The 26,634-nt window shown below is 48.1% G+C and overlaps 1 protein-coding gene across 17 annotated transcripts in view; it reads left to right on the top strand.

Moving 5' to 3' along the window:
• SEC31A (SEC31 homolog A, COPII coat complex component) overlaps positions 1 to 25,564 on the top strand; it is a 39,948-nt gene extending 14,384 nt beyond the window's left edge. For 2 of the 17 annotated variants that reach the window (XM_080591944.1, XM_080591935.1), the window contains exons 14-30: positions 57 to 107; positions 903 to 980; positions 3,328 to 3,403; positions 4,102 to 4,280; positions 5,803 to 5,929; positions 6,921 to 7,066; positions 8,834 to 9,007; positions 9,568 to 9,741; positions 12,370 to 12,462; positions 13,106 to 13,232; positions 13,792 to 14,148; positions 17,452 to 17,499; positions 18,856 to 18,914; positions 20,821 to 21,087; positions 21,471 to 21,590; positions 24,185 to 24,256; positions 24,963 to 25,564. In XM_080591944.1, the coding sequence (XP_080448070.1) occupies positions 57 to 107; positions 903 to 980; positions 3,328 to 3,403; positions 4,102 to 4,280; positions 5,803 to 5,929; positions 6,921 to 7,066; positions 8,834 to 9,007; positions 9,568 to 9,741; positions 12,370 to 12,462; positions 13,106 to 13,232; positions 13,792 to 14,148; positions 17,452 to 17,499; positions 18,856 to 18,914; positions 20,821 to 21,087; positions 21,471 to 21,590; positions 24,185 to 24,256; positions 24,963 to 25,142 (2,328 nt within the window). In that variant the 3' untranslated portion in view covers positions 25,143 to 25,564. The remainder of the gene's footprint in view (positions 1 to 56; positions 108 to 902; positions 981 to 3,327; positions 3,404 to 4,101; positions 4,281 to 5,802; positions 5,930 to 6,920; positions 7,067 to 8,833; positions 9,008 to 9,567; positions 9,742 to 12,369; positions 12,463 to 13,105; positions 13,233 to 13,791; positions 14,149 to 17,451; positions 17,500 to 18,855; positions 18,915 to 20,820; positions 21,088 to 21,470; positions 21,591 to 24,184; positions 24,257 to 24,962) is intronic. The other 15 variants (XM_080591948.1, XM_080591946.1, XM_080591945.1 and 12 more) reach the window with 15 other exon arrangements.
• Positions 25,565 to 26,634: the final 1,070 nt, after the last annotated feature.

Genomic DNA, 26,634 nt, shown 5'->3' with positions numbered 1-26,634 from the left:
GTCTGTCCCTAAAATAAACGGGCTCTTACTTAATAAATCTTGGTTGTTCTTTTTAGATTACGTCAGCTCTGAATAAAGGGGGTCATGCAGACGGTGAATTGGGAGAGGTAAGCAAAGACGTATGTGTTCAACTCTTCATGTAGTTTTATAATGCCATCGTAATGTGCAAAGTAAGAATAACTTTCCTTTCTGCTTGGTAACTGTCCCAGACAGAGTGAGTCAGTCAGAAATAAGTCAGCACAGGACAATTTCCTACATTAAGTAGGATGAAGGTACCTGTGTAGAATACAGGACTGCTTTTCTCTGCTCAAACCTCCTCCCGTTTTCTAACAATGGGCTGTCAGTCACGGGTTTTGGTGAAAGGTCTCAAGGATGTCCCCGTACTTTCCTTTTGCTGCCCACGTCCCACCCACCATTGCACTTTGCTGTCCATGAGGTAGGACAGAGCCTTGCTGCTTGGCAGCTGGTGTCAAGAACAGCACCTTCCCCGGGCTTAACAAAAAACAAAACAGGACCAAGAGTTGGTTCTGTAACACTGCCCTGCCTGACAGATTCTCATCATGCAGGCACTGCCTGTAGTAACAGCCTGAGTCCACCGTGGGGAGTGTTGTTCTTGTGCCCTATGCATCCTGGATATCATCTGTAGCGGCCTAATGGGGAAAAAAGATTTGCTGCACATTTTCAGGTGTTTAAGATTGAAAGATACTGTGCAGTAGTGAAGAGCAAGGAAATTGAGGCCTCTACCACGTTTGTCGTATTTGCATATGTACTGCCAATGCATTTCACTGCTTTGCAGACTGGCTCTGACTATCGGTTGGAAGGTGGCTGTTCTCTGCAGTGCAGAGTATTTCTTTCTCTTCTGCTGGCTCTTTTTATTTTATGGCATCTTCTCTCTGCTGAAGGCTCCCGCAGAATCTGATGCATCTGTACCGAACGAGAGGGATGAAGGCCAGGCTGCAGAGGAGCTGTTCTTGGGAGAGGTATCTGTTGTCCTCTAGACTAACCCTGTTGGCCTACTGTATATTTACTTCACCACTATTAAGAGCATTTCATCTTGTTGCTTTTTCCTGCTGCTGAGGGTTTCTGGAAATACAAGAAGTTATTGAGAATGAGTACAATGTGGGCTCTTGTTAAGCTCCACGGGTTTTTCTCATCAGTCGCAGGCATCACGCAGACAGGTTTTGGTCACAGTGAAGAATGTGTTCATTACCTAACAGTCCAGTCAGCACCAGACCCAAGGACCATCATCTGCCATAATTTTCACTCTGACGTTCAGCTAACACATACTAAATGATCTGCTGCCACAACTCTCATGCATTCCTCATTTTTTTGTCTTTTATCACTGCTTTCTCCTTTCCCTCTGGTTGATAAGTTACTGAGCAGTCAACTTATTACTGCTCTGCTTCTAGACAGAGCCCTTTGCAGAGATGTAGCTGTGGTATTGGCGGAAAGGGGAAATACTAGTTTCTTCCACTGGGTGCCAGCCCATTTGCACCTGAACAGGGAGTATCGGTCTTCAGTAGTTAGCTCTCTTAACTCTGTTGCAACAGTTCGGCCAGGTTTATTGTGGGCATTTTGTGCTCCACACCAGTGCTTCCTGCAGCTTTTGTTCGCTTCTGCCTGTCTGAACAGCGCTGTTTTCACGTACAGGTCCGTGATTTGAACTAAGGACCCAACCTGTGTTGCATGAGGTTAATAGCACTGAAAATATCAGTCTCCCTCGTAGGGTAGAATTTGAGCTGTTAGCCCAGCAATGTTGATTTGCAGCGTTGCGTGAGCTTCCCAGTGGAGTTGTGCTTGGGGCCTGGATGGTGGTTAAGGGCTCACGTGTTGGATCAGCGCAGCTGTCAACTCCACGTAACAGCGTGTTAAGGACACCAAAATCGAGCTGTCTTTAGCTGGCGTGCTTGATTGTTAGTTTGTCAGTCTGTAGCGGTGAACCCATGTATCTGACCGCACGAGGTTTTCACCATACGTGATTTACAAGATACCTCATAACCAATCTCTCCTAAGAGAAACTTCCCAGCCAAACACAACCGTAGCCTGACAGCATGGCTGGTAAATATTTGTGAGGTTGGCCTGGAGCCACGGATGATGCACGAGGGAGTGCTGTCACATACGTGAAGTGAATGGGCCCAGCCACAACATGCTCTCCACTGATATCAACCATGCGTCATGCAACATCCGACAGCAAATTAATTTTGCAGACTGCCTCTCTCATGAGCCAAACATAATGCTTGTTGCAGCTTTGCCTCCCTGCTCCTAATGCTCTGTCAGCTGTGTGCCTGTTGTTCATCCTCTCCAGTATTGTTTCACGAATCAGCATGTAAGCAGGGAGTTCTTACCAGGCCTTTCCTCTTCAACTTCCACTGCATGTGCTGGCACGCTGACTTACGCCAGAGGAGACCATTTTTTGCACAATTTATGGTGGAGAGAGACTTGGTTCTTGGTATTATAAATTGAGGAGAGGTGTTGAAAATCCCTGAATTCCAAAGCTTGCCAATAATGACCTCCATCTTAATTCCTGGGGGAGCCTTACAGAAGCTTCCATCTGCTGAGCAATCTTGTACTGATCCAGCAAAGTACTTAAGCCTGTGTAGAGCACTCTGAACTTCCGTGTTCAAAGTGAAGCACGCGTTCATGTGTTTGTTAAACTGGGGTGTGTGCCTAATGCAGGTGTTTGGAGGATGAGCTGAAACTCTGCATGGAGCAAAATGAAACCTGTGCAGCATTATGGGAGGCTCTTCTTGGTGGGGACTGGAGGTGGAATAGGAGGGAAAGGAGAATATCTGATTTTGTGGTTGTTTTGCTTTGAGAGGTTGTGTGTGTGTGTGTGTGTGGGCAGGGTGCACCTGTGCAAAGCAGTACCCAGGATCCAGGTGTCTGCTTGGTGGTTTTTGTGGTCGCCAGGCAGGCATACTTACGCATGCGTAAGCCTTCAGTGGTGGTAAATCTGGGGGTTTCGCTGCTTTTTTCCCCTTGGTATCTTTTGTTTAAAAAAAAAATGGTCTGTTCAGAGAGATCAGAGCTTTTGTAATGGTACATTTACATACACTAGAGATCTTTTAATAAGCACACTGTGAGAAGTCTTGACTTAGGAGCTGACTTGGTGCAGGCACTGGGAGAAGTTGATTCCATGTGCTGAAGCACTTTTATAACAAATGACAGGTAATAATGTTCTCTCCTTCAAAACCAATGACCTCTTAGGGGACTGGCAGATGAAGGTCTACCTTAACTTCTAGTGCAAGAGCCATATTGTTTAAAGATGCATGTATGCATTCCAAGTGTGTACATAATCTCAAAAAACTTGCTTTTTCTTTCTCTTAGAGAGTGAAAGACAATAAGCAAGAAACTGAAGATTTGGGATCTGCAAAGAAGACATTTAACATCTCTGTCAGTGGAGGTAAAAAAAAAAAAAAAAAAAAGAAGAGAGAAGGGCGGGGGTAACAATTTCCTTGTATGTGCTGATGTTTATAAATAATAATGTTGCTACTGGTGTTCCAGTGAGAAGGAAATTTCTGCATAGATGATGAAGGATTATCATGACTGGCCTCTGTTACGCCATTCATTGCACAGCAGTCTCGAGACCGCTGCAAATACCGCTTTAGTGCAGGGAAGGAAGTGTAAAGCACTCATGTACCCCATTGCTGTAATGTGGCTACTCTGAGAGGGATTACACTTACCATAAAAGAACGTGCACCTGGTCAGGCATGAAGCGTGTTAACCTCGCTGTTTGTAAAGAAGCTTCCAGGGGATCTTGAGTAACACAGAAGCCATCCAAACCCTGTCTAGGTTTCACTTTGTTTCCAGTAATGTATGCAGGGGAGTTGTTTCAGAGGTCGTTTAGAAAAATGCTGCCTGTGAAGTACCAGCATCTTGCTCTGCAGCAAGGTAAGTGATGCTTGACAGTGTCCCACCTGATCGTCCTGTGACCACAGTGTGACTGGAGATGAACCTGGAGCATCCCTCGAAGTACTTGTGTGGGACAGGCTGCTTTGCAGAGAAAGTTGTGCAGTGTTGTAGAGCTGGACTGAATCACCAGCTGTTGCATTTCTAGGTGACTCTTCTGCCATGGTCTGAAAAGGCACTGCTCTCTTGCAGATGTGGATGGCTTGATTACCCAAGCTTTGCTGACTGGTAACTTTGAGAGCGCAGTAGATCTCTGCTTGCACGATAACCGCATGGCTGATGCCATTATCTTGGCCATCGCAGGCGGACAAGAGTTGCTTTCTAGGACACAGGAAAAGTACTTTGTGAAGATGCAGAGCAAAATCACCAGGGTATGTATTTTCAGCTAAGAAACAACCTGCACCTAGACCCCTGACAACCCCCTTTTCACCTTATAAGTTTTCTTGCTATCTCACAGGTTTGTTTCTGTGGGAAGCTAATATGTATTCCAGTTTTCCACAGTGTCTCAGAGCAAAAGGATTTTTTTTAAATATATTTGATTGATAAGGAGAGAAGAGGCACAGTGCATGGATATCACAGTGTTCTTCACCTTGTTTTCAGTATCTCTGAGATGCACGTACACTAGTAGATTCTCACTGATAAATATCTTAAACAGTGTACTCTTCAGTCTCCTGACATGTTTTCAGGTGCTGTGCAGGATCTGTGCTCAGTGCCAAAAGCTTTAAGTAATGCCTGGGATCAATCTGAACAGATTTTGCTGATGCTTTGTTTCGCTGCGTGCACAGAAGGTAGCTAAGTATATACAAGGTAATCTGAGCACGCTGCTGCTGTGTGCAGGAGACAGCGTGTTAGGGCCAACCAGTTATTGATTCTTGTCAGATTTCTGCTATGCTAGGGACTGCTGACGCTGCTCTTCTAAATCTTCCTTTGTGAGTACTGACGTGACTAGCAAAAGAAAGATGAGACGGGAAAAGTGGCCTTAGAAGAGCACAGGACAGTTGGTGTCTAGCAAGGATGGCTGCTTTTACAGGAGGGGAGAAAGTTCCTGTTACTCTTCAGCAGTCCACTGGCAAAGAAAGGTGTTTGATGCAGTAGCAGGAGGCAGCCTATAAACCGGGCAGCTGCTGAAGTAGTTTCCTGGAGCAGGACTGACTGCCACACAGCACGGTCATTTGGGCAGTTAGAGCACCCAGCCTCACAAGCTGCAGCCAGCCCCTAGGTGGAATTTTGTTGGTCACCATCTGTGAGCCAGTTTGAGATGGGGAAAGTTTGCATTTCTAGTATGACAAGAGGAGAATCTCGAGTATTAACACTCGGCAGGGTTTCTTCCCCCCAGCTTCTTTGCTGCATTTGGTCTAAACAAAAGAGAACTTGATACCGGGTGGGAAATGTGTGCTTTATTGAGTTCATCCTTTAGAGAAAGGTGTTTTTATGGAGAGCTGACCAGTTATCTCTGCCTGTGCTAACAAGTATGCGATAACCTTGTTGTTACGACCTTGTAGTTGTTGTTCAGGTGGTGGTGTTTCTTTTCTGGCCCAAACTGCGCCCTTAGTGCTTGTTCAGCTGTTTCTGAGCTTGAACTCTTGGCATGACAAGGGCATTGTTCACTAGACTCAAGCACAGCTGCCAAGCCTGTCTTTTGTCTGAAGCAGAGTAACTGGAGGCGGAGTCTGAGACAGAAGAAACTGGAATTTCACTTTCAGGGGTTGTGGACAGACAGCCTGTGTGCGTGAGTGAAGGGTCAGGTTACCACAGCCAGCTCAGATGCAGTGGGAATAAGTCAATCAGTAGATAGAAATTACACTGTACTGGGAAAAAAAGAAAAAAAAATAAGAAAATAAAAAAGGAAATCCTACCAAGATCTTAACTGTGGTCTCTCTCCGTTGGCCCCAGCTCATCACTGCAGTCGTAACAAAGAACTGGAAGGAGATCGTGCAGTCTTGTGACCTGCAGAATTGGAGAGAGGCTTTGGCTGCTGTGCTCACTTATGCCAGGCCGGATGAATTTGCAGCCCTTTGTGGTAAGGATGCTTTACAGACGAATGATATTTATCCCACTTACTGCAAAAACTACACTTCGCCGTTGTTTTTTCCCTTCAGGTAAATTATTGTAATGCCTCACTAGCTTCTTTGATGGGTCATGCAGTTCTTCAGTACCATTGCAGAGGAGGAGAGGAACCTCTGGGGTACTGTATTTCTTGTATGTTCCCTGTTTTTCTGGGCCCCAAACTCTGAGCAGCTGTGTTTGTGCACCGCCTTCTGTGCACAGCCGCTGGTCTCCATTTCAAAATGGGTTCTGACAAAGTTGATGTGACAGGTGTCCCAGCCAAGGGATCAGTCTCCTGGAGTGTTTCTCCATGGGGCACAGGCGGAAATGTTTTAGAAAAGCTCTTCGCTCTTTACTGACAGTGTTTTGACTTGGGGGAAGATGCGCTCTTTCCCAGGCACTGAGCAGTTAGCATGCCTGCCTTCTCGTGTGCTGTGTGGCAGGCAGTTGGCCAGGTTTGCGCAATCCATAAGGAAGTTTTATTGCCAATAGTTACATGTCCGATGCTTGTGTGCCTCTCAGATGTCAGCCACGGTGTCTGTCGAGCTGTACAGATGTGTTTTAGCACACACAAGCCCTGAGCATTTTGACAGCTTTGCTCGCAGTTCCTTGGCAGTCATGTGCTCACTGTTCTGGGTGAGGATCCACAAAAAGCAGGTGATAGAGAGGGTGATGATGCCCCAGCCTCTTGTCCTCTGTCATGTCAGCTGGTGGACTGCCCTCTCTGATGTGTCTCAGGTTTGCAGGCACTTAGCAAGTCCTTGCTGCCACGACATGAGCTCCCTCTGAGGTGACCTGTGCTGGACACTGGAGTATGTCCTCACAGATGGAGCCCAGAGGCAATATTTCTTCTCGTGGTGCTAAGGAGATGCACAACAGGTGTTGAAAGCTTCCTGTGTGCCAGTAGCAATGGGGAGATCTGCGAGGTGGTTAACAAGCATCATCTTTGCTCCTGTTTTCCTTAGATCTCCTGGGTAACAGGCTGGAGAGCGAGGGGGACAGCCTTCTGCAGACGCAGGCCTGTCTCTGTTACATCTGTGCCGGCAATGTGGAAAAGCTTGTTGCCTGCTGGACCAAAGCTCAGGATGGAAACAGCCCCTTGTCTCTTCAGGTTGGTATTGCTGTGAAGAAAGAGGTTGGAAGTAACAGGTGGAGATCCTATGGTGCTTAAATCAAATGGCCTGTGTAGAGTTTTGATGAAACTTATCTTACTTGCCTACCAAGATGCAAACTTTTGCTTCTGGAATGGGTGGTTTTAGTAGAAACAACAAGTATATATGGTATCAGAAATTACTTGGTGAAACACATTGGCCTTGGGGTCTTGTTCTGTTCTTTGTGGGGTCGGGCTAACACGCTCTCTATATAAGAGGCCCATGGGAAGTCTGAGGGCCTAGAGTGCGTTTGTAAAGAAGTGACTTGGAATGGTCACATCTTCTGCAATAGGTGTATACTTGTACGTTTTTGCTTCTGGAATAGATGGCTTAAATATTAAGGGGGAGAAATCTAATAAATGTGATTTAAACGTAGAGAAAAACTGTAGGAGGGTTCTCATGAACGTTGTCTCTAGGGGTTTGCATATACAAGGTTTGGTTTCCAGCAGTGAAATACATCACATATAGCAAATATCTTGGGGGAATAGGAGGATTGATGACAGTGAAATGAAGCAATTATTGAGTAATTTATTTTATAGTGTAATCTTAGTTTCTTCCATCTGTTCACAGCCTTTGAAGGACAAGTTTTAGAAAGTACTCAAAGTAATTCTACCTGATCATGCTGTAATTCTCTATCTTTAGAAAATTAAAGGGACTGGAGTAATTTGGATATTACTTTATTTTTTTCTCTCCACTTGCAAACTGAAAAGTTCTTACCCATCTCTTGGATGTGGTGGCTTTGTTAGACTTGACTTCAATGTGAATTTACATTTTGATTCCGTTGTTTTGCTCTCTCAGTAATATTGAAAAATAACAGTCATAATTGGTGTGCTTGTTAACTATGGTAAGAAACAGCTGAAAGTCCTACAAGCTGGTGGGTTTTGTGATAATTTTTTTACTTGCCTTTTTTGAAGTACTGATTTGTTAGGACAAACGCAAGTCTATTACTGAATAGTCAGTCAACACTCCTTATTAGCGAAGTATTGTTGAAATCCTTTGTGGTGCACTCTTTTAAATCCATCATTAGATTTGAATGATGGCAAATGAGTATTTGCAGTACCTTGCAATATAATGTAGTTAGAGGAAGAAAATAGGAGAAGATGAGAAAACTACCAGGAACATGTTTCTGTAACTTAGCACTAGGTAGAAACCCAGCCCAGAGCACCTCCGGTAGTTGGGGATGTACAAGGAAGGCAAGACAGGGAGCATTCCTGGTGAATACTGGGAAAACCATCCTCACAGTAACAGCCAGAAAGCCATAGACAAGTCTCCCAGTGCAAGTGTTAGATGCTTTTGATTCAGGTGGTTAAGAACTGACTTAGTCAAATGCTGCAAACAGATAAAAAGCGCCCCAGCTTGAATAGCCCTACTCTGACAGTGGTGATGGGTGTGAAGCTTTCCATCCAGGCTCACTGCTCTCACCAGAAGTTTTTACAAAAGAATATTCTTCTGGTGCACGTGCTCAATGCTGCTAGGGCCCTGAGATCCTGTTTAATAACCTTATTCTTTTGGCATTGAGATGTAGCTGACACAGCTTTGCCATTTGAAGGCACTTGGTGCACAGTTGCTGTTTGCTGTTGTTGTCCCACGTTGCGCACAGGGGTGTCCATCCAGCAAACCTGCACTTGGCCCGGACTTCTCATCGGGTGAGAAGGATCCTGTAGGGCTGCTGAGGAATGGGTTGGCTCTTGTTCTCATTTCTTGTTTCCTTTGTCCTGACCTCCTAGGATTTAATAGAGAAAGTCGTGATCCTGCGCAAGGCTGTGCAGCTCACCCAGGCTGTGGACCCGAATGCTGTGGGGGCCCTTCTGGCTGAGAAGATGAGCCAGTACGCCAACCTCCTGGCTGCCCAGGGCAGCATTGCTGCAGCTCTGACCTTCCTGCCCGCCAGCACCAACCAGGTATGTGGCCTCTGGGCTTCTTGCTCCCCCCTCACTGTTAACAGGCACACTTTGAGCAAGCAAAGATCTCTGTGTAGTGCAGTGTTCACCTGCAAAACTGCCTTTCGAAAAACTCCTCAGTGTGGTGGTCAGGCTGTTGACCTTGCTGAGCTGGCAGCATGGCCTTGTTCTTCTCCATCTTTGTTTCTTAGCCTCATCCTTGCAGCCACTGTCTGCCAACAAGGCTGTCATCGCTGGTACAAACCGGGTACATGTGTACCTCGGTACTTGCTTCTTTGCTTTCTTTCATTTTCCCCTCTTCCATCAGCCGGTATTAATAGGCAGGCTGGCTTGGGAGCGATGCAGCCTGAGGTGGGAAGCAGGTGCAGGCTTCCCAATGGCAGTAAGGCTGGCCCAGTAGCAGCTGCCTTTCTCCTGCAGGAAAGATGGATTCCAGTCCAGTAAAGCAGAGCAGGCTTCTTGGAGGCAGCTCGTTGGCGTGTGGCTGGTCAGCTGCTCGGTGGGATGCACTGGGTGGTGGGCAGTGCAGTTAACCTTCTTTCCTTGTCCTCTGTCCGCAGCCAAACATCGTGCTGTTACGGGACAGGCTTTGCAGAGCCCAAGGGGAGCTGCCGGTGAGACAGGAGGCCGTCAAGGCACCGTACGACAGACAGCCCATGCCCAAAGGACGAGCTGGCCCTGTGGCAGGGCAGATGCAAGGGCCTCAGGCCCCAGTACAGCAGTATTACCAACAGGTAATTGGTTTTTGGCAGTTGCTGCAAGACATCGTGCTTGGGTTCTGGAGCATGATGCAGAGGGCACTTTGTTTTCCGTTCTCTTGGGCCATGCTGGGGCTCTAAGATGCACCTTCCAAGCAACCTGGGGGAGAAATGATAGGTGCCGCTCTTCAATCAGTGCGGATACCTTATTTATTCCTCATCTGGAAATGTCCCTCACACCTTGTCAAGTAGCCTGGGTTTGAAGATGAGTTTGAAAAGCCCTCCTGACCATGCTTAAGGGGAGTGTAGGTAGCATGGGCAGCAGTTGGGATGGTAGCAGGCCTGGGCTGAGCGTCAGCTGTGCCAGAAGAAAGACCAGGTGAGTGTGGGACTGTGGGGGCTGGGAGCTGTGCCGGGATGAAGAGGAGGACTGGGGAGGCAGGTGCCCTGGTTTTACCTGCAGGCTGAGGATGGCGCTCATCAGGCTAGGAGGCGGGATGCCGGCCACAGCTTTTTGCAGAGCAGAGTTGCACTCATGGTGTGGCTCTTGGCCATGTGCAGAGGAGGCGGGTGCAGGCGCAGGCGCAGGCGTGTCGCTGCACGTGGAGCACAGAAAAATGCGGGCACGATGGGAGAACGGCTGGGACGAGGTGGGGAGGTGGGCTTTGTTCTCTCCTTCTTAATGACTGGGGGTGCCTTCGCCTTCTCTTGAGGGTGTTAACAAGGCAGCCTTCTGAAGGGACAAAGCCTTCATCCTGTTTGTACAGCGTTACCTTGCTAACACAATTGTATCTGATGTTAAATGCATTGCTGCTAATAATGAACTCGGCTATTCTGCGCTGCCTGTCTGACCTCCCTTCCTGTAAGCAATGAGCTGCAATGAGAAGCGATGCTGCGGTTCCCTTTTGGCTGTGGAAAACAGCACCTTGCCTCTAGATGGCATGAGCTTAGCAATGCTTTTCACAACACAGTCCCCCATTTCTCCTCCTGTCTCCCAAATGCCTCAAGCTATTATTTAAGAAAGCTGAGCACATGATTAAAAGCCTGCAAGTATCACAGGCCCTGGAGCACAGTGAGGGATTTGCCCTCTGTGCTCTTGGCTTTGTGCTCAGCATGAGCTACAGGAAGGGCTTGCAGCAGACAGGGACAGGTCCAAGAGGTGCCCAGTGATGTGTTGGTGAACCAGAATGGAAACAAATTACATACTTAAGTCTTATTATTTCTTGGTTGATTTTTTTTTTCCCCCCTTTTAAGCAAGTGGGTATTTTTGACTTGCGGAAAACAGACTCCACAATCAATAAGATTGTAAAGTAGGTATGTTTATGCAGCACTGGGCAGCACGGGGGGTAGTCCCACCAAAGTCATGCGCACCTGATGCAGCAATTTGCCATGGTTATATGCAGCAAAGAGTTACGTATGCATGAAGTTTCACGACGAGCCTGTACATATTCATAATCTGTCCCTGCTTCATATTAAAATTAGTTCCAAGGAGTCATTTCCATAAACTCCTCCCATCTGCGCTTGCGCAGTGTATCCTGGTGGTGGTCGTCGGGGGTCTTGGCGATGAAGATTGACTCGTCACCGCTGGTTGACCTCTTGTCTTTGCACAGACTCCTTGGCTCTTGTCCATCCACAGGACCAGTTTCTACCAGTTTCTTAAGACAGGCTCACTCTCTTATTAGGAGACTGACCTTGGTAAGGGGCCCAAGGCTTCTTGCTTTAATTAATTTGCACAAAGCACCGTAGTTAGCAAAGACACTAAGTAGCATCCTAGTTTAATGCCATCAGCGCTCTGTCTCTACTTGATAAGAGTCTCCTAACTCCCTCTGTCATACTGGCTTGTTCCAGCTTGAGGCGGCATTTCTGTAATTGTTGTCCGTAATAGGAACATATCGTTAAACTTCCATTTCCTTTTGGCAGAGGATTTCACACCGATTTTCATTTTTTTCAAATAAAAATGCACAAATGGTGGAGGGTGGACAAATGTTTTAGCTAACTCCAGGGTTAAAAGCCTTATGCAGACGTTCACAGCAGCTGTTGTACAGCTGATGGCAGCGTTGGCCTTGGCACTGCGCAGGGTTAGAGAAAGACACACCGAAGTTGTTTGAGCTTTCCTTCTGCCTGCGCTCACGGAGAAGCAGTTAGCATTAAGATGTTTGTGCCTGTGCAAGAGCTTAGTTTCAGTTTTTACCTTCTTTAATGCATCAGAAGCTCAATTTAAATGCTTTGTGTGAAGCAGTACGTTTGAATGTAACAAAGGATTTGTGATTTCCAGCTGTGGTTAGCGATGCTCAGTGCCATGCAGTAGCCTGATGGGAGCTTCTGCGATAGGAGTACGTGATAAAAGGGCTTAGCAGTAGTCATGTTGTGGGCAAACCCAGCTTCGCTGGCACATGTAACACTGCACTCGCTCCACAGCCTTTTGTAGCTTCCTCTTCACTGTGCTTCATCTTCACTCTGTGATTCACTTCGGCTCCAGTGCACGGTGATTTCAGCAGTCTTGAATGCATTTTTTCTCCTTCCTGTGTGATTTTTTTTGGCTTTGTTGGAAGTGCCAGCATGCAAACCTTTCTCTGTTCACTTCTTTGCATCTCGGTTTGTGAAACCCTTTAGACTTTCTTAATGTTTTGTTTTCCATGATTGGTGTTTCTTTGTTCAATTCAGGTTAGAATTGCCCCTACTGTCACTACCTGGAGTAACAAAACTCCCACTGCCCTTCCCAGCCATCCTCCTGCAGGATGTCCCTCTGACACACAGGTATAACCTTCATTACTCCTCTCTGAGCCCCTGCTCCACCCCGTAAGTCCCCCGGTGCAGGCTGCGTGCTTGACGCAGTCTGGCGCGGATAGGCGGAAGGAGCAGCAGCTTTCACTGTACGCAGATTTTGCTCCTCTGCATCCTCTGTTGTACATTTTTGTTTAAAAAAAAAAATTCATTTTTTCACCTTCACCCAGATGAGTGGCTCTGGCAGGCCTCACATGGTAGCTCAGGGTGATCTGAGTCCAGTCCTTGCCCCACACTGGGATATTTCAAGTGTGACAATACGTTTTTTCTCCCTCCTCTGTCCTGTGACGCATCAGAGTTAACGTGAAAGTCATTCAGTTGAAAGCCGTGGATGGCAGGGCTCTCTCAGGCTCGCTGAGCGGCAGGCAGTGCTGGCGAGGAGCTCTGCCTCGAGCAGGAAGCTGTGTGCTCCTCTGCTGCTGCTGAAGTCGCGCTGCACGTGCCGGCTGTGCTTTGTGTCACGCAAGTGTTTGCCCCTGTGCCGGTGGCTTTTCAGGGAAGGTGGCTTCAGGCCTCTTTACTGTGAACTGATGATTTCGTTACGGTTCTGCTTCGGCGCTGCTGACCATCACTGACTAAATCTTACCTCCCCCCATGCTTTTTCCTCGTCTCACAGGGAGACAACCCACCTCCTCCAGGATTCATCATGCCGGGAGCCGTTAACCCCAGCGCGCCGCAGCCAGCCGCGTCCTCAGCGTACAGCATGTACTCGCAAGCAGGGGCCCGGCCCGCGTACCCGCAGAGTGAGTAGCTGCAGCTCCCCTCTCCCTCCTGCCCAGCTGGACTGGCCAGGTGATAATGGGGAACGTTACTGGGGGCAGCCAGCCCCCTCCTTGGCATTGGGAGGGTTTAGACCAAGCCAGTCCGATGCTTTTTGGCCAGAATCTCCTGAGGTGACCTCAAGAGATGGGTGGAGAAGAGACAGTGAAGTTGAAGAGCTGCGGGGCCCCCGGTGAAAGGCTGTGAGCTTGCATTGGCTCCCCGAGGATGTGGTTCACTTCCTGGGCATAGGCTTGCCGTTGATGCAAACCCTTCCAAGAGGCACCGTGGGGACTGCAGCGGTCCAGAACCCTGCTGAGCGGCATGGTGGCTCAGGGGAGGAGGAGAAGGGGGCTCCCTGCAGCCGAGGCCATCCTCCCTCTTGGCTCCCAGTGCGAGGCTGAGGTTGGGAGCGGTTCTCAGCTGGCTGGCAGTGCTGAGAGCACCAGGCTTTGGTCTGAGGGGGGAAGGGGCAGGAAGCAGAGAAAACGTGCCCCTTTGTCCTGAATTACTGACCGAATCTCTTCTTTTCTCCGTTTGTAGCGTATCAGGCCACACAGCAGTACTCTTTCGGAACGGGGGGACCAGCTCTCTATCAGCCTCAGCAGCCTCTCTCTGCCCCTGCTTCAGCCTCTTACCCGAACCCTGCCACTAACACCACCCCTCCCTACCTGCCCTCTGCCCCTGCCCACCCTGCGCCCGCCCCGCTGTACCCGGGGCAGCCTCAGCCCTCCCCCACCGGCCCCAACCCTGCCTCATCCTTCCCCCTCCCTCCTTCTGGTGCATCCTTTCAGCATGGCAGGCCAGGACTTCCAGCAACTTCTGTGGCTTATGCATTGCCTACTGGACCAACAGGTACTCTGCCTGCAGCCAGTGACCTTCCTGCATCCCAGAGAACAGGTCTGCGCTTGGACGGGGGGCAGGCGGGGAGGGGGCGGGTTTATTAGCTCGGTAACTCACATACCTGTGTGCACACTGCCTTGTGAATGCTCTGTACCAAGTTGGCTTGTGCCAGTTGAAAGCATTTCTAAACCACCTGTCATTGTCTCTGTGCATCTGGTGATGCTACAGTCGTGTCGCTGCAGCCAGGGCTTCCTGATCGGGTTGGGTCTGCCTTGTGCCAGTGAGACCTCCCTGTATGCGCACAGCTTGCGTCTGGCCCAGGACGTGGTGCTCCAGCATCGCCTCCTTAGGAGGCTGTCGTATCCAGCGGATGGGTGGTGGCGCAGCATTAACCTCCTGAGGCTGGCACCAAAACCTGCCACCTGCTGAGCGAAAGAGAAAAATGAGCGAGTTCTCGTAATTGCTGCAGAGCAAGTCCCAGTTATTCTCGCAGAACGCTTCTGCAAATGGAATTGGTCAGCTTGTCCCTGTTTTGTGAGCAGCCGGTCAAGCCCAGGACTGGCAGCGTGTTTAATTCAAATGGCATTTCCTGTGGCATCAGCTCACTTTTTTTTTTTTCCCCTAGCCACGTAGCACAATGGGGTTTACTGTAGCCGTCAATACCTTAAAAGATAATCGGAAGTGATTTAGAAATGCTTTTACATGGCCTCTTTCCCAAATGTTAATCAGAAGCAGCTGTGCGTGGCTGGCCCTAAGAGCATGTTTGAGCACACACCAAGGTGAGGAGCGATGTCTCCTGGCGGCCCTCGGGACTGCCGGAATGTATTTGTGCTTGCTGTGGGACACTGACCTTGCTGAGTTTAACAAATCTGTCTCTTGGCTGGCAGCCCTGTTAAAACAGCAGCTTGGTGTACGTCGGGCCTTGCAGGAAACGTGCTTCACATCCAGGGGTCCAGCTGGAGAGTCAAGGACCAGACTTAGGAGCAGAGGGGATGTTAGGCAGGATCTGAGGGATGTTTCAGGGGCGCTGACTGGCTGGCCCTGAGGACCCCACTGTGACTCCCTGTCGTTGGGGTGACGCAGTGCAGAAGAGGCATCTTGCCTTGGCGTTGGCAGCAGACCTGTGAGTAGGTGCTGCTGGAGGCTGGCAGCACAACGTGAGCACACTGCCTTTGCGCACAGGCACGTGTTTTTGGCAGAAATGTGCTCCAGTAAGAAACACAAAGGAGCGCAGTGGGGCAGCCTTCGGGGCTGTGAGGCGGGGAAGAGGTGTTTTCCCTCCATCCTGCAGCCACGCTTGGTGTCCTCTGTTACCCTTGCAGATACCCTACTGGGACCTCCCTCATCCCTTCATTATGGGACGACTCAGACGTGAATCTCTAAGCCGGAGGGATTAGTGAAAATGTAGAGGAAGAGTTGTTGGAAGGAGTCCTGGGCCTAGGGGTTGGAGCAGCACGCGATAATGCAGACAGCATTGCTCCTGCACCTCCAAATAGATGCAGAGAGCAAGAAAACTGTTTGTTTTTACCCGTTTTACTACTGTGCTTGCGTCACTGGCAGGCACGTTGGAGGTGGTCGCTCACGAGGTTTGTGGCATTGACGGCGCGGTGCTGTGATCCGTGGTGCGCGCTCAGCAGGGGAGGCTCTCTGCTTCCCCAGCAGTAGAAACAACGGACAGCAAGGATGACAGCGGCCTATTTGTAACACCCTTGTGCAATTCACATTGGCTGCGGTCTCACACATCTGTCCTCGGCCACTGTAATAGAAGGGAAGTTGAAGTAGTCATGATCAGCGTTGCCTTGCCATGTTTCCTTCCAAACTGAAGAGCTGACTGTGCTGTGCTTTTTGTACATTGTTCGGAGAAACCGCCAGCGCTGTTTGCATTTCTCCCCATAGCCGTGGGGAGAAGGCAGCTGGCACGAGGCGCCAGGCCCTCAGGAACCCAGCTGGAGTGTGATTTCCAGGGCTGTGTGGCAGGGGTGGGCTTCAGGGCACTGCGACGTGTGCCAGGACCGGGCTACTGGCACGCAGCCACTGCCTGCAGCTAGAGAGCTGCCGAGAAGGTAGAGGTACCCAACAAGCACGCTCTGTCTGCTTCTCATTTATACATTACTCCTTTCAAAAAACACATAAATAGGAAGGGGAAAAAAAAACTTGCTGCGTAAATGCTGCAATTAGTGTGTCTAGGCTTTATATGCTTCGCCAGCAACACGTCTTCCAGAAAAGCAACACTGCTCAGGGCAAGGTGCCTTGGTATAAGATCCCCCAGAACTGCAGCAATAAATCTTAGCTGTAACTCTGTCTGTTGTGATGCAAAGCATGTAGCTGCGCTGGTCATGGCTTTGGAGTGCTGTGCTTCTGGGTTTTGTGGTGGTCTGGTCCAGGAACATCAGGTTTCACTTTGCAAATGCGATTCATTAAGGGTGGCTGGGAAAATGATCTGAAATTTGGAGTCTTGAATAGCACCCAGCCTGTGAACTGGTTTGGGTTTAGAGATGCACTTAAAAATAAGCAGTTCTATTAAGATCTCAGATTTTTTGCAAGTGTATACAAACTTAGGATGTCAGGCCATACTTAGAGCTCCAGTCAGCAACTAAGCCCATCTTTATTTTCATTTTCAGCATCTCTTTGAACCCGCTTTGAAGGGAGTTGTAGTTTTCAGAGTCTTGAATCTTGTTCATATTGTGAGCTAAGGGACATGTTTGCAGCAGAGCTACAAGCACATCAGACCAACATCAGGGACAAGAATTGTTAAATCCTGGTGTTTCTCTTCTCTTGGAAATGGTGAACAATGTGTTCGCTCTGTGGTGCCATCTGGGTTTGTTGCTTGGCCAGCAGGCAGAGCATCTTTTCGCACAGGTGTAAGGCTCCTGCATCTCCAAGGTACAGACGAGAGCCTTGACTCAGGAAAGTAGGTGACATCCACCTTGAAGTCAAACCCTCAAAACATCTCCTGAAAAACTTTCTGCAATGGTAAAGTGCTGGTGAGAAGATGGTTGCTAAGAGTAATGGTCTGTCAGTTGTGCTGGCCTGCAGGAATAGAAGATGAGAACACAGGAAGAGATAAAGAAGTGGGCCAGGACTCCGCAACTTCTCTTAGAAGTGACTAGAAACACTGTTTTACTGCATGGCGAGAGGAAGGGATTTGTTTTCGGGGTAGACAGACAAAAGCAATTTCACAGGGTGGGTTCGTCAAATGACTCCTGTCTCTCAATTGACATTTTAATTAAGTTAGGCGTTTTTCTCCTGACTTCTCATGCTTATTGAAACTAAATCGCTCATTTAAAATTACAGGCAGATTGTCTTACTAGTTTTGAAGAAAAACTTCTTTTTTTGGTTCTCTTTGCGTTTTATCTGCAGAAAACCTACCAGCTCAAGACCAGGCCTCTCCCCTGGCAGGTGAACTAGGTACCTCTTACGCTGAAAATGATTACAGCCACTACGTGAAATTAATTGAACAAACATCAATAATGCATACGTTTCTCGGAGAACATTAAGTGCAATGCTGTTTGCCAATTACAATTTAATCAAGTCAAACTTTAATTCCTTAATTAAAACCAATAACAACATATCCGGAGTTTTTAACCACAGAATCAAATGCTGTTTTGCCTTTTTTTTTTTTTTAAAGCAAATTATTCCAGGAAATTAATATCAGACTGGGAGGTTTTCTTAATGTGCTAGCACTATCAGCACTGCAGAAGTTAGACTTCCTGTATCAGAAATACTCTGGGAAGGGATTTTGGCGATAGGGAGGAGCAGAGCCCCAGGGACGCTGGTACTGCCTTTGGTTCACAAGAAACCAGATGTGAAAGGGGGTTTAATTTGTTTTTCATTTACCCCACCAACGTGCTCTGGATGTGAAACTTGTTCAACAAAAGCACAGGAGAAAACGAAATTTCAGATCGCTTAAACGAATTCTGCAGTGGTGTTATGTTCTGCTGTCTGAGGTGAATTGATCATTTGCTAAGTGAAAAACGCTGTGGTGAAAAAGTCCATTGGGCAAGGGGTTGGTTTGGGCTTTTTGTGGCTTTGTGCAATAAATCCTGATGGCTTGTCGAGCCCACGGTAAAGCTGACAGAAAATGCTGTGGTCCCGATGGCACGTGCTCTGCGCTGAGACGGGACCCATGTCTAACGCGCTAACGCTGAGCGTGCTGTGCTTGAGGAGCAAAAGGTTTGGCACAGAACACAGCCCCGGCCTGGGAGTGAATCTGCTCAGACGTCCTCTGTTGTTCTTCAGCTCAGAACAAATTGGCCGTGTTGGACCAGGCTAGATTTGGTCACCTTGATCCAGCAGCCCTGCTCTGCTTGCAGGGCGCAAAGCACCCATAAACCTGCTATCGCTGGTGGGGGAAACCTGGCTTTATGGCTCCGTGTGTCTCCGCGGTGGCTGGGTGATCTGGGCTGGAAATGTTTAAGGCTCCCCTTGCCTCTTATGCCTGTAATTACCGTGTTGTGTTGCTGGGGAACATGTATGAAAAAAGTACCGATGACTAATGTCATATGGGTAGGAGAAACCTTCGCAGGTAACCGTCACGTTGTCTTAACACAGGCGGTCTGTGTGGCAGAGCTGTGTTTGGGCCACGGTAGGCAAGTGCCTGCCTTTTCACAGGGTCCATCTGTTTAAAGCAGTTATCTGGCAAGAGACGTGCTATTTAAAAAAGAGGCTCTGCTGGTAGAGCTGCGGCAGGGAGCCAGCCTGGCTGGGCTCAGAGGCAGCACCGTCTCTGAGGTACTCACGGTCTCTGTTTTCTTTCTGTCCCAGGGCCTCAGAACGGCTGGAATGACCCTCCTGCCCTGAACAGGGCTGCGAAGAAGAAAAAGGTATTCAGTCTGGGAAGTCCTGCCTCGAAACAATTGAGTGCTGACCATTTCAAAAGCAGTAATTTAACCTGCTCTTGGGAAGCTTGTTGGCAGGAGAAGGAAAAAGAAGGGTTAGCTGCAAACTAAGGCCACGCCTTGTGAACAGAACATGGCCTTCATGCGTTTGCACTATGTGGTATCTCTCTCAAAATGGTTAGGCCTCTAGGGATGGTGATTTTGTGCTAGAGTTGCTGTTGTTGATAACAGCATTGATTCTGGTTTGAATGAAGAGAATACCTTGAACTATGTTCATTGCAGTAAAGCAGATGAGTTTTTCCAGGGATGATACTTAAGCAAAATGATGAGGCTGTGCAAATTGTTATAGATTACTGACGATGCTGGAGCTGAAAGAAATTTATCCTGATTAAGGGGTGGACCCTGAGAGATCTGCTAAAAGTAAGATAATTTTCGTGGTACAGACAATGTAGTTCTGTAAAAACAATTTAGATCGTAGCAGGACAAAATAACTGGGGATGGTTGGCATAGAGCAGTGAGCCTTTTCATCCCCTGGTGCTGCTTTCGTCTTGCCTATCTCCCCAGCAGTCAGCATCACTTGCAGGTGCTGTTGGGAAGCAAGACAGTCTGGAGTATGTGAAGTGTTCATCACAAGGAAAAAAAGCTGGAGCAGGCAAGATAAGGTCTGTGCCAAGGCGAGAGCAGAAGTCTCCTGTGAGCCTGGGGTTCTGGTCTCTGCAGCTGATTTTGAAGCTATTGGAGGATAGACCAGGGGTGTTTTGAGTGCTCCTGGCTGCCCCCAGTGCTGGGACATGTCCTACAGGCAGTGTGCTGCCTTTCAGGCCTTCAGGTTCTTGGGTAGGAGGGGAAGAGTTGTTAGTGAGAACAACTGCCAGACCTGAGGGCTTGAGAAAAATCCTTCTGTGAACAGGGCCTTTGCTGCTGCTGTGTGCGCATCACGGCCACAATTTCTGCCACAGCCGGGGCTTGGGGGTCGGCTCCCCTCCAAAGGAGGAGCCGTGTTTAGTCCCATTGCCCAGGTGAGTGTTGAGCAACCCTGTCTGAAATGTTCGTACACTTGTTATGCTCATGTCCACTGCGTGAGGTAGAGATGGACTATTACAAAATGACACTACATAGGCTATCGTAAAAAAGCGGGACTGTCTCACATTTCATCCAACAGACTAATTTGCAACTGTTTTCTCCATAACTAAGGATTTACTATTTTGCTCTACCATTGTGATTCACTATAAGTGGTGGTGATGCAGTAATGGGAATATGTTTCTTGCTGTCGCAAACCACTAGATTAGTTCTGGCATCATTCCTTCAGGGTCGCGTTCAGTGTTCTGTAATAGTTCATTTTCTCTGTGCACACCCAAAGAAACATGCTTATAGGCATGGGAGCTCTCCTTTTCGTTTGGATTCCCAGGAGATTTGTAGCAGAGACTAGCAGCTCATTTTCTTGTCTCTTCTCTCTACCAAATGTTTCCAAAATATCCACAAGTAAAGACTGGCTGATGCTCAGGGACAAATCTGAACTGCGCTCATAATCTGTCTCAGTGAAAACCTGTTTGCCAGAAGCTTGAAAGCCTTTCAGAAGCTTTCTCGGTGCGTGTTGCTAGCTGTGACCTACGTACTGCATGGGCAGAAAAGTAGTCTGGAAAGCAAGACACAAAAATCTAAATATAATGACCAATGGTAAGAACGGATATAGGTGTAGGTGGTTCTTTGCATGCAGCTGCCACCAGAGGAAGGGGATTCTGTATCGCCATCGATGTGGGGTATCACCCTGTACAGCAGGGGCTCAGCACCCCACCTGGCCGAGCTCCCAGGTGCTGGCGTGGGGAAGTCGGTGGGAGCTGGATGCTGTGCTCTGCCACCAGCAGTGTTGACGCTGTTCCTTCTTCCCCAGGTCCCCGATAACTTCATGCCCCCTGTCCCCATCACGTCGCCCATCATGACCCCGCTGGCAGACCCGCAGTCTCAGATGCAGCAGGCTCCGGCACCGCCCGCGGGCGCTCCCAGCTTCCAGGCTTCGCAGCTCCCCGCGGGGCAGCCGGCGCTGCAGGGCCCCTACCCGCCTGCCCCCCAGCCCCTGGGGCCGTGCATCGTTCCTCCCGCTGTCTCCAAACCCAGCACCGAGGGGGCTCCGGGGGCCCCAATTGGCAACGCCATCCAGGTAACGTGACCCCGCTGTTTGGCGCTGGGGGTTTGGATGTCAGCAGAGGCCTGTGGGATGGGAGGCTTGCTGTACTTCAGGCGTGCTCTGCAGAGTTCTTAAGCACTAGTTTTGTGCCATGATGGCCTTTGGCTCCTGTAGCTTCCACCTAGCTGCTCTCTGTGCAGTTAATTCACTAGTAATATGGAGTAACGAGCTGTTTCCTTTGCAACTGCGCTGCTCTCCAGAGGGAGTGGCAGCAGATGCTCATCATGTCACCTCCACGCACCCGCAGGGAAGAGGTAGAAGTTGTGCCAAGCTGGCTAGTAGTGCAACCGGGTTTAGTTAAAAAGGACGTATGGTAGCAGAGTGACCTGGGAAGCCTGACTTGCTCTGTTTCTTAGCACGTGCAGGCACTGCCAACAGAGAAGATAACCAAGAAGCCCATCCCTGAGGAGCACCTTATTCTGAAGACCACGTTTGAAGCTCTTATCCAGCGGTGCCTGCTGTCTGCCTCTGATCCAGTAAGTCTCTGCAGTGTTCCCAGAGTGTCCCTGTGTTGAGGAGCATGCACTGGTAGCTTCAGCTAGGCTGGCCGTCACAGCCCGTCAGAAGGCTGCTTTGAGCAGCCACAAGCAATGTGCAGAAAAGCCACGTACAAGGGGCATGTGGGAATTTGGGGGCAGAGCGCAGCCCTGCTGACAGCCCAGCTGCCCAGGCAGCTTCGCTGTGGTTTCTTGTTGTCCTCAGCATGGGCAGAGCACAGTGGTGCTGTTCACAGCCAAGGAGATCTTGTTGGTGATAACCCGCTGCAGGAAACAACGGGTAGCTGAGGAGTGGAAGGTTATGAGCTGTAACACAGCCACTGGAGCTGGACAGGAAAAACATATCCTGTGGCAGTCGGTTCGTTCTGAGCGAGCCATCCATCTCCAAGCTTCTCATTTATCTCCAGCAGTCAGTGAAGAACACACTGCCCCGCGGCCCAGATGCTGACGGTTCACCTCGCGCCTGCTGCATGCTGAAGGGTGGATGGTGAAGGCTGGGGGCGTCAGGAGGGCGCTCCCTGTGCTCGGTCAGCAGCCCAGACTCACTCTTCTGTGCTACCAGGAGCCAAGCTGTCAGAGAGCTCCGTGGCTGTGGGAGTATATTGGGCATTCGACGCCACTAGCGTTAGGTCTGCTGTACCATTTCAGCTGGCTCTCTAGTTTTGACTTGATGTTTGCAGGTACTTCCTTCCCCCTTGGGTCTCAGCGCAACAGTTTCAGGGTGGACTCACCTGATTCCTCCTTTGCAGAGCTTTTTAGAGGCCATAAACCCTGCTTTGGATGCAGCCCATAAGGTTCAACAGCATTTGATTGCTCAAAATCCTGTTTTTAAAAGTTACCTTGTAGAACAGAGGGATAGAAGCCAGATACTGCAGGGGGCCCTCTGACCTTTTATTCCTTGAATGAGTCTTCCCTCTTCTCCTAGACACACAACAAAGACAAAAGCATTCAGTTCACATCTGTACTCAGGGATTGCTTTTCTGCTCTGCCAACACAATTTGCTTCCTTGCTTCTTGTTCAGTCTTTGTTCTTAGGCAGAGCGAGTGTTCCTGGCACGTGGCGCTGAGAAACGCTGCCCTGACTGTTTCCATCAGTTGTTGTCGGCACATGCGCAGGCACTGCTCAGTCGTTGTATACCAAAGGGGAAAATGGGTACATGAAGAGCGTTACTGCTTAGGGCTGGAATGGGAAGCAGAGAGTCAGGAGAACAAACAACTTCAACTTGTGCCTAATTTCCTGTGGCTGGAGAGATGTCTTGCTGCATATGGAACGCAATTTATTTTTCCTTTCCTTAGCCATTTGTAAAATCAAGTAAACTCATGGGTCTTTTCACAGGTTTTGAAAGAAATGTAGGAAGGTCATGTATCCGAGGGCATTACAAAGTCCAAAAGGCCGTTCCTTAGCTGTTCCTAGCATGCTCTTTCTGTACGTGCCTCAGTCCCTTGACAACATAGCCACTGCTGAGGGGACTTGCACAAGTGGCACGAGAGATCTGTGGCCTGTGTTCTCCTCTATGCCCTTTGCCATCCAAGCAGCTTCCCCTAATTTCTGGCACAGCAGGCAGCCACCAGCCTGTCTTTACACCTGAGCTAGAGCATTCCCTGACTTCTGTTTTCTCTCTGCAATTACTTAACCGAGGGAAAATGTCCCAGTAGCCAGGAAGGATGGCACTACCCTAGATGAAGATGTATTGATGTGTGTACTGACGGAGGAGAAAGTTCCAGTACTTACGTGCACTGATACCAGTTCTACTGCTATTGACCTTCTACTTCTTTTTGCTTTTGTAATTGTAACCTGGATGATTTATTTCTGCTGTTTCTCGTTATTTTGGACTAAAATCTTTTATTTCCGTAGCTGTTTGTAAAAACAAGTGGAAAAAAATGCATTTCCCTAGCAGTTGCAGTGGCACTCCATGTGAAATTTAATGGGATTATTTTAATAGTCTTTTGTGACAAGGTCATCCCAGAGACACCAGTGGGTGGTTCACTATCATGGAAGCAGAAAGAATCTTTAAGAACAGTTACGGTTAGGCTATTAGTTTTTCTGTTGACAGTGAAAACTTATAAACAAGTTTTTGGTTTTACTAGTCATATAATGAAAAATACAGCTAGAATTTGCTGTAAATGATAATGGAATTGTGCATACTCAGGCTTCAATGACTGCATGTGCCCCTAAGCTCTCTGTGACGTCATTAGATATTTAATTCCAGTAATATTTTTTCCAACTGTTACAGTGCTTTGCCAGTGAACCATAAAACAATGCTCCTGCTGCTTTTGTCACTTGGCACACCAGCTATATCTGCGGGGTTTGCAGGTGTCCCTTTGGATGTACCTGTAAAGCTTACTATACCTGATAGATCATGAGAACAGTTGTAGGTGGAGAACTGCAGTCATATCATCTGGTCTTTCCTAGCAAAACCAGGGGAGAAAAGTACAGAGAAGAGTTAAAATTACGTGTTAACAAAATATTTTCAGCCAAGGAATTTGATGGGTTACACGGACTTCTTTGCAGTGGAATCAGCTCAGAATGGTGTCCTTGCTGTTGCTAGTTTTTAATGTGTTTTTCTTTTGCAGCAAACCAAAAGAAAACTAGATGATGCGAATAAACGCCTTGAATGTCTATACGATAAACTTAGGGAACAGACAGTAAGTTTGTGTTTTGTGGTTTTTTTTTTTAACATTTCACCCTCCATCGGATACTGCAGGCTATGGCTAGGAATTGGCGTGGCCCCCTTTGCAGTATGTAGCCACTGACTGTTCATTTCCGCAAGCGTGCTTCAGATGTGCCTGTGCAGACTTGGCAGTGTTGTGGGGTCACAGTGTTTATGGCCCTGTGCAGGGACTGAGGGCAGAGCCCCTTGCAGTAGGCAGTAGGGGGATTGCGTCAGGAGGGTCCCAGTCCCAAGCTGGCAGAATCGGACAACAGTTTCCCCACTCCCAGTAGGGAATCTGAGATGCATGCAACCTGGAGTCAAAAAAAAAAAAAAAAAATGTTGCAGACATCCAAGGCTCACAGAGTTGATTGGAAGTCAGAAGTTTGAAGATCTGGTATGTTTTCCAAAGGCTTCCAGAAGGTCTCTGGTAGAATAACAGACTGGCTTTATATCTCTTAGTATGTATGTAGTGCTATCTTCTGCCTGAAAGCTGCTGTCGCACTTGCCAGCAGCTGTGCCCAGGGTGGAGCACCTCCAAAGGTTGCTATCCTTAAATCAAGGACCTAATTCCTGCACCTCCTTGAGGGCCAGAGATTGCACTCAGGACTAGCTAGCACTGTTACTTTTTCAGAACTTTAGTTGTTCTAGCACTGTTACTTTTTCTCCGTGCTGAGCTGCCTTGTCTGGCTTCCTTACAGCTCTCTCCAACCATCATCAGCGGCTTGCACAACATTGTGAAGAGCATCGAAACCCGCAACTACATGGAAGGACTGAACATCCACACGCACATAGTCAGCACCAGCAACTTCAGTGAGACCTCGGCTTTCATGCCCGTTCTGAAAGTTGTCCTCACCCAGGCCAATAAGTTGGGTGTCTGAAGAAACCCTGCACTTGCAAAGCCCGCGATGGAGGCTTATCCAAAGAAGTGCATTTCTACAGCAAACATGCAAGAAACGGACCAAACGCTAGTCCTCACGGCATGTTGCAGTAGAGCGCTGACAAATGGCATTACACTCTCCCTGCAGAATATTTTAGGCGGGCCTTGGAGCCCTGGTGCTTTTCTTTTTATTTTAATCGTTTCCTCATCCTTAATGATTGGTCTACAAATAGTGTATTTAATGGATGATACCCCGTATTGTCAGTTTTTAGATGCATGTTATACTGCTAAACAGCGGCTTTTAATAACAGATGTATGTGTGAAAACAAAAAGATAGGTTGTGTATCAGACCCTAAAACAGATTCTTCCCCTGCACCCCACTGTTCCTTATCCACCAGATTAAAGAGTCTGATCCTATTATAAGTGTATTTGGTCTTTCATTTTATGAAGCTGCTTGCAAATCTGTTATAACAATTTACATGTTAAATAGCTTAATTTTGCACAGGGGAAACTGAGCAAAATAGAGGCTACTGTGATATTTTCAATAAACATTAATTTATTAAAATGTGTCTTGATGAAGTGCAACTTGGAGAGTTTGAACCTGGATTACAGTAGGGCAGCTTTATCTTGCTTCAGAGATACAAGGGTATGTTGATATCGCATGGATCATGAAAAAGCCCTGCTTAACATTTACACTGAGATGTTTACATTTCAAGGATTCTGAACGCATCTGCATGCATTTTTCAAAGGCTAAGAGCAGAAATAATGCCGAGTGGCTTAAGCCACCTGTACGGTGAGGTAGATATTCCCTGTGTAAACAAGATGCCAATTGTTTCTTGCAGTCCCCTGCAAGTTTGCACCGCGAGTACGTGCTGTGCTGGGAAACTGCAGCCAAGCTTCTGCTGGCCAGTAACAAGAGCGGTGGGGTGGGTGTTGCAGCTCAGTTGGAGCTGGATTTAAGTTTTAAACATTTCAAACAAGTGTGCCATGTCTAGGAAGAACAGTTGGAGGAAGGAATTGTCCAGTTTGGAAGAAAAAAAGATTAACAGGACTTGGCCTGTGCGAAGCTGCTTCTCATGAAAATACCTAGAGTCTGTGTCTGTGGAAATCAGATTTGGCAGTGAAGATCGCAAGAAATATTACAAATAATGCAATTCACAGACAATTTCTGTGACTTTAAACCGATAATGAGTTATAGATTTGTCAGGGACAACAGTTCTGTTCCTCTCACAAAATTGAGCTTAATCTAATTTCCTTTCCAGTATTTGCTGACCTCATAAGCTCTTATAATTGGGGAACATAAAGCATTGAACTGGAGTCCCTTTGTTTCAGGAGTTTAAAAAGCCATAGGACTAATTTTCTTCTCATTAATCTAGGTTATAGGTTTCTTAGCACCGTTACAAGTAGTTTGTGTTCTGCTCTTGGCATTCAGAAGGGCTTGAAGGTACCCTGCTTAATTTATCCATGCACTTAATAAATCTGGCCCCAGCACG

This window comes from Anser brachyrhynchus (assembly GCF_964034855.1).
Source record: "Anser brachyrhynchus genome assembly, chromosome: 4".
In the NCBI taxonomy this organism is placed as follows: domain Eukaryota; kingdom Metazoa; phylum Chordata; class Aves; order Anseriformes; family Anatidae; genus Anser; species Anser brachyrhynchus.
Note: the sequence above shows the minus strand (reverse complement) of the source record. Positions and strands in the feature narration are given on the sequence as shown.